General features: G+C 42.4%; 1 protein-coding gene across 1 annotated transcript in view; it reads left to right on the forward strand.

Moving 5' to 3' along the window:
- Positions 1–6,845: 6,845 nt before the first annotated feature.
- Positions 6,846–7,666, forward strand: part of USP35 (ubiquitin specific peptidase 35) — a 54,521-nt gene continuing 53,700 nt past the window's right edge. Inside the window, 1 exon segment of the mRNA XM_069070775.1 lies at positions 6,846–6,872. Coding sequence (XP_068926876.1) covers positions 6,846–6,872 — 27 coding nt within the window.

A 7,666-nucleotide genomic window follows, 5' to 3' on the forward strand; every position in this document is an offset into this window, starting at 1 on the left:
TAGAAGAGCTAGGAAAGGAGGGGGTATGCATATTATTCCTGTTTTAAAACTATATAACAAAACAGAACCATCTACAAGCCTTGATGCGGGATGATGCAGGGCTGTTTTCCAAGGGCCTGCATTTGATGCTGTCTTCAGGGTATGGGGTTTAGCCTGCTTCAACCAACCAGGAATCAAGTTTAAAGCGTCATTCCTCCTTCCCCTCCCCCACCCCCCATTATTCTTTTTTTTGGCCTTTGGTAAAATTTCCCACAATCCTTACCTGACTCCTCCTTTATACAGGATTTTAGACCTAGGAGGTGCCATTAGAAATCATAGTCCAGCACCTTCATTTTACAGATGAGAAAACTGAGGCCCAGAGAGGTTAGTTTGCCTGAACCTTAGGCAAACTGTACTAGACCCTTAGGTAATATACAGCTAGTTAGTAGAACCCAGAATTCCTGACTCTAAATCTAATCCTCTTTTAACCATGCCTGGCTAATTTTGGGAGCCCCCCCCCAGTTTCTTTGTTGAAATAGATAATAGCCTTGACAAAGGCTAACGAGATGTAAAAAAATGTTGAACTAGATGGTCTCTGTGGGTGCTTCCAGGTATAATATTCCAGGGTTCTGACTCTGTGGTACCTAAAGGAAGCATGAGTCAGAGGTTTAGAGATTGAGGTCATCCATTTGAACACCTTCATTTTACAGCTAAGGAAACAGGTGAAATCACTTATCCGAGGTCACATAGATATTAAGCAACTGACCTGGGAATTTGATCTGGTTTTTTTCTAATTCCACTTTGTTTCCCCATCTTCTATTCTGTATATATTCATGTGTATACATGTTGTAGCTCCCTTTAGGACCTCAGTTTCCTCCTCTGTTTGGAAAAGGGGGGGGTAGGGTTTGGTCTTTTCCAATTCTGGCATTCTGTGGCTCTAGAACACAGGTTCTTAACCTTTGTTTGTGTCAGGGACCCCTTGGGCAGGCAGTCTGATGAAGCCTAGAGACCCCTTTTCAGAATCATGTTTTTAAGTGCACAAAATAAAATACATAGGATTGCCAAGGAAACCAATTATATTGAAATGCAGTTTTCAAAAAAAAAATTTCTGGAAGGTTCAGGTACAAGTCTCTGACCTAGTGAGATGTGAAGGCACAATAACTAGAACACTGGGCCTGGGGTCATGATGACCTGAGTTCAAATCTGGCCTCAGATGCTTTCTAGCTATGTGACCCTGAGCAGATCACTTAGCCTTTTTTGCCTCAGTTTCCTCCTCTGTAAAATGAGGATAGCAATAGCACTTGCCTAACATGATTGTTGTGAGGGTCAAATGAAATGATAATTGTGAAGCACTTAGCACGGTGCCCAGCACATAGTAACAGCTTTATAAATGTTAGATATTATATAGGAGGTGGTATAGGGTACTCCTCTCCCAAAATATGAGGGGGCAGTATACTATTTTCTGGGCTGTCATGTAGAATAAGGAATAGACTTGTTTATTTTGATCCAAGGGACAGAACCAGGAGCAAGAGCTGAAAGATGCAAAGAAGCCAATTTGGGCTCAATGTCAGGAAAAATATCCTAACAATTGGAGCTGTCCAAAAGTGGAATGGGCTACCTTGAGAGGCCATGGGATTCCCTGATTTGAACATCTTCAGACAGAGGAGTGGATGGTCACTTATAGGGTGATGGGGATTCTTTAGGGGGAATGAGTTAGACTAGATGGCCAGTGAAATCCCATCCAACTCTGAGACCTCCAATTCTGTGATTCTCTTGCACAAAAACACAGACGCACCCTTCTCACTTAACCCCTGGAAGGAGGTCTTCCCGGTAAGCTGGAGATGACTTAGGCTTATTGAAGCCATGTTCTAACAGGGAACTAAGGAGACTGGCTGTCAGAGCCCTTCTCAGACAAAGAAGAGTATGTTAAGTCCAGGTTTCTTTGATTTGGAGCAAGGTGAGATTCTCATCTAATCCTCCCAGGGGAAAGTCAGCAATTCAATTTGGGAGGACATATTAAACACCTACTAAGTGAAGACAATGGACTAGATGCAGCAGTCTTTCTGGTCCCTGCAGTGATTCCCAAAGCAAAGGCCTCTCTTGAGGCCATTGCTTACTAGAGGTGGGGAACCTGCAGCCTCGAGGCCACATGTGATCCTCTAGGTCCTCAAGTGCAACCCTTTGAATCCCAGAACAGAGAATTGTGAATTTTCTATATATGGTATGTGCATATTCAATGCTTGTTGAATAAATGAAGAACTTCAGTTTTAGGGGAAAAAAAAACCTTTAAGCCTTCAAACAGCCCTGTGAAGTAGGTAATACAGGCATTAACCCCATTTTATGGATGATGAGATTGAGACCCAAAGAGATTACTAGTGGTCACATAGCCAGTAAGTGTTGGAGGTGGAATTTGAACCTAGGTCTTTCTAACTCCTAGGTCCAACATTCTATCCACTATACCATACTGCCTCTCCAAGGACTAATTAAAACCTCATTTTCTTCCACCTTCTGTTCAAAATCCAATTGAACAAATACTCTTAACTGACTGAGAGCTCTATACTGGGTGCTGGGAGTGATACAGAGGGTTGAAGTGGGGAAACAGCTCCAGGGTAATTGAAAGAACAAGGCATTTGAAGTCAGGAGACCCAGGCTTTGAAATGCCCCTCCCCTCTGCCAAGATGTGACCTTAGGTTAGAAAGTCACTTAAAGCCTTTCAGGGCCTTCATTTCTTCATCTGTAAAATGATGTAAACAGTTCATCTCAACAAACATTAAACACCTGCTGAGTACTGGACTGTTAGATATTGGAAAAAACATTAAGTACTTACTATGGTGCCAAGTGGTAAGGCATTCTGCTAAATGCTTTCAATACAAAGACTGCCCTCAGGGAGTTTTCATTCTATTTGGGAGATATACCATAAATACAGCTGAATATATAAGGTAATTTGAGGAGGGAGAGAGTGCTAACAATTAGGGAAATCAGGAGATTTCTAAGAAATGGCACCTGAGCTTGACCTTGAAGAAAGCTAAGGATTTTAAGAGATGAAGGTGGATAATGAATGCAGTGCAAAAAATAGGGGACAGACTGTTGTAAGAGAGAGAGGAAAGACAGGAGAGATGGAATAGTGATAATTGTGTGTGTATATGTACACATATATAAACATACATATATACACACATATGATATGTGTATTATATAATATAGTTTGTATATAATATACACATACAGCTTTGTTTACAAAGTACTTTCCATATATTCTACAATTTGATGTATATGGGAACATAAATTTATAACTGGAAGGGACCTGAGAGTCTGTCTGGGCCAAACACTTCACTTGAGAGATGCGCCAATCGAGGCCTAGGAGGTTAAGTGAATTCCCCAATGTCAAGTATTCAATGGCCGAACTGTGATTTGAACCCAGGCTCCAAATGTCACTATCTGAAATAGCTAATAGACTTTCCTGGCTGAAATGTAGAATATGTAAATGGTAGTAATATGAAATAAGTCTGAAAACATAGGAACCAAGTTATGGGAAGCTATAAATGCCAATTAAAGGAGTTTGTGTTTTGTGGTAGAGACAATAGGTAGCCACAGAACATTTTTGAGCAGGGATGTGATATGGTTAGATTTTTGTCTTAGAAATATTAATTTGGCAGCCATGTGGAAAATGTTATTGGAGTAGGAAGAGACTGGATGCCAGGAGACCAATGAGAAATCTTTTGCCATAGTCCAGGCAAGAAGTAATGAGGGTCTTGACTAAGGTGAGGATATTTAAATGGAAAGGGAGGGGGGGGGTGCGGTGGATGCAAGCAAGCTATGTTGTTGATTCTGCCTCCATAAGACTTGGCGACTGAACAGATATGGGGAGATAAGGAAGTCAAGCTGTGTGACTGAAAGGACAGCAATGTTACTCCTCAACAGAAATCAATTTGGAGGAAAGGTTGGTTGGGGGAAGAAGATGTTGAGTTCAGTTTTGGAAACCGAGATTCTGAGAAATCAGCCATGTAGAGATGTCCTGCAGCAGGCAATTGGTACTGTGCAATTAGAATTCAGGAGAGAAATTAGAGCTGGGTATATATAAAATGTGTGTGTGTGTGTGTGTGTGTAGCTTTGGGAATCAGATTGCAAAGGGCTGAGTCAGTCAGTTAGCATTTACTAAGCTACTGTTTATCAGATACTATGGTAAGCACTGGGACAAAAAACAAAACCCAACTCTCAATGAGCTCACAGTTGAATAGGTGAGATAATACGCAAACAACTATATACACCCGAGATACATACAGGATAAATTGGGGTGGTCTCAGAGGAAAGGCACTAAGATTAAAGATGCCTTGGAAAGACTTCTTACAGAAGGTGACATGTTAGCTGAGACCTTAAGGAATCTCAGGAAGCCCAGAGGCAGAGATGAAGAGGGAGAGAGTTCAGGCATAGGGGACTGAGTGAAAATGCTTGGATTTAGGAATTAGAATGATTAAATGACTGACCTGGGCATGTTAGTGGGCAGCAGGCAAAGTACCAGTGGATAAGGAGAGATTGAATCTGAGAAAAATGCAGAGGACAGGCTCCCAAAGGGGACAGGATGGGATCAAGGGCACAGAGAGAGGGGTTGGTCATGGCAAAGAGAGGGGCCACCTCTTGCCCAGAGACTAGAGGGAAGGAGGAGAGAATGAGGAGTAATTGGAAGGCTTTTGAGCTATGGATCAGGGGAAAAGAAAGAGGCTACAATGAATATCCTTGATTTTTTTTTTTTCAGTAAAATCAGGAAGACCCTTTGCTGAGAAGGAGTAGAGAGAGGGGTTGTGTGGAAGGTTGAGATGGGGTAGAGGCTGTAGAGGGGAGAAAGAACTGGTCTGCGTCAGTGAAGGCCCTGATGAAGATTAGGTAGCATAAATTTGTGGTGGAAGCGGTTGTCATGGTTGTGTGGCATTTGCAGCACTGATCAGCCGCAGGCAAGGAGGAGCAGAGTAAGCGGATGGTAGGGGTACCTCAGGGGTGGGGTGGCGCTAGGCATGCCCAGAGGACAAGGTGACCGGAGATTCAAGGGGGGTTAAACTTGTTGCAGCTGTCTTCCAAGGAAAGTGAGGCCAGAGCCAGGGTGGTGGATTAGGAAAACAAAGAGGGGTAGGGGGGACTGAAGGTCATTGTGAGAATAAAGAACAAATTTAGGAGGAATGAGACAGAGGGAAAGGAGGGAGGTTATAATAAGAAAGAAGTATTTCAGAGCGGTCTTAGATGATCTCTAAGGATCCTTCTAGCTTTGAATCCTAAGACACTGTCCTGAGCATCTTCTTGGGGGAAGAGATGCAGATTGTTATCCAAAAAGCACTGGAATGGTTTGAATATAGGCTATATTCCTTAAATGAGATTTTTTTGAAAGAAAAAAAAAGGTCAACAGCAAAAATTTACCTTGATTATAGGGCTCACTCAAACTTGATGCAAGCCAGGTTTTTGGGGATGTTTTTTTGTGAAGGGAGAGTAGAGTGGGGTGGGGAGAGTCCTGTAGCCTGTATTGAAGGCATTATGGTAGAAATGTAATACAGAATTGGAAGTGTTTCTAAAATGCCTGAGTCATGGTGCTGCAGAGCTGAAGGGGCCTTTAAGGCCAGCCAGTATAGCTCATGCCTCTGCAGGAATTCTTCTCACAACATCCCAGTCTCTGCTTAAAGACTTTCAGGGGATCATGGATTCAAAACTGAAGGGGATCTCACAGGTCGTCTAGACTGACCCTCTTGTTTTACAGATGAGGAAACTGAGACCCACAGGGGTTTAAATTCCTTGCCCAAGGTCACACAAGATTTGAGCTCACTTCTCACTCCAAATACTGTGCTTTTTCTACTTGATCATGCTAATGATCACTAGAAAGCAGAATCGAGGTCAAATCCAGCCTCAGATACTTATCAACTGTATGACCTTACCTCTGTAATTTTCTCATCAGTAAAATGGGGATAACAGTAGTATTTACATCTCAAGGTTGTTGTGAGGGTCAAATAAGATAAATAATTGTAAAGTGCTTTGTCAATCTTAAAGTATTACATAATTGCTAGCTATTGTTATTATTATATTATTTTATATGATATATGATTATTATTATATTATATAAATCCTAATTTTGCCTCTTTGGAGCTTCCATCCCTTCTTCTTTGCTCTACCCCCCCGTACCCCCCCTCCAGAACCAAGTACCAAAAGTCTAATTCCTTTTCCAGAGGACAGCCCTTCAAATATTTGAAAACAGCTATCACATGAGGCTCCTCAAGTCTTCTCCAGACTAAACATCCCCAGTTCTTTCAACCTGTCTTTTGTATGGTATGAAACAGGAGGCCTTTCACCATCTTTCACCCTTCTCTACTGCTCATCAATGTTTCTCCTAAATGTGGTACCCAGAACTAAGCATCATGTTCAGCACCATGGATGGCATGTTTTGGAACCTAAGATTGAATTAGCTTTCTTGGCCACTCTGTCTTATTGCTGACTTGGTCATTAGACATCAGTAAATCTCAGCTCTGTCTAACAGCCTCTTAAATGCTTAAAGAGAGGCATTATGAATCTTCTCTTTCCTTTCTCCATCAGTCCATTGGCTATCATTGAGTGGTTCTTTGATGACTAATAGTCTTTCAGGGTTTAAGGGTCTTAATTCTGGACACTAGTGCTAGAAAAGAGATTATTTACCCAGCCCTCCCATATTACAGATAAGGCCATGGCCCAGAGAGTGACTTTCCTAAGAACCTAGAGACAAGAGTCCTCTGAATTTTACTCTAGTGATCCCCCCCCCCTTACCCAGCTAGATTTGAGATTTCCAGGATGGAAGATGCTTTTGGAGACTAAATATATCATATCAGTTTGTTTGTCATTGATATGACCTTGGGGTTATGGAGGAGCTGTCCCCTTCTGGAAGTGTGAGTGTTGGGAGAAAGCAGATCCTTACCAAAAGACAGATGGGCCTGAAATTCAACTTTTCTATCCCTAAGGGACCTTAGAGACCATCTAATCCAGTCCCCCCACCCCATTTTACAGATGGGGAAATAGAGGCCTAAAGAGGTAAAGGGACTTGACCAAGGTCTCACAAGTAGGGTGGACTTGAACCCAGGACCTAGCCACTCCTTCCACCATATCAAGCTGCTTCCTTTGTTTTCCCCCATTAGTTCTCTGTATTCCCCTTTCCCCAATAAGCCAATGTTCTTTTGCCCCCTCAAGACCTTTCCTCTAGCAAAAAACACAAATCTTTCAACTCGCTCATACTAACTTATAAATGATAGATAGCAACATCCCCAAATTTTATCCCACTTCGGTTACCTAGCTATAGCTAAATTTTAACCAGGTTCCAAGCCTTAAGGCAGACAAAATCAATTCCATTAGGAGACATTTATTGAAGATTTACCGTAGGCTGTCTGGGAGGAGACAGAGAGATTAGATATGACTCAGTTTCTGCCTTCCTGGAACTCCCAGTCTTGATGTGGACCAAATGTCATATACAGATATTATAGTGAGGAACAACACAAAGTGCCCTGTGAGGTGTGTGCTGGCTTTGGAGTCAGAGAGCTTGGCTTCCAATTCTGCCTTCCCACTTCTGCCTATGTGACACAGCAAGTCCCCTCCCCTTTGTGAACCTCTATCTTCTGTAAAACGGAGGGTGTGGACTAAGATGATTTCTGAGGTCCCTTCTGCTCCAAATCTAGGATCTGTTGGGGGG

The sequence above is a fragment of the Petaurus breviceps genome, unplaced genomic scaffold, assembly GCF_028583685.1.
Source record: "Petaurus breviceps papuanus isolate PSGF00001 unplaced genomic scaffold, PetGlider_PUasm1.0 90823, whole genome shotgun sequence".
In the NCBI taxonomy this organism is placed as follows: Eukaryota; Metazoa; Chordata; class Mammalia; order Diprotodontia; family Petauridae; genus Petaurus; species Petaurus breviceps.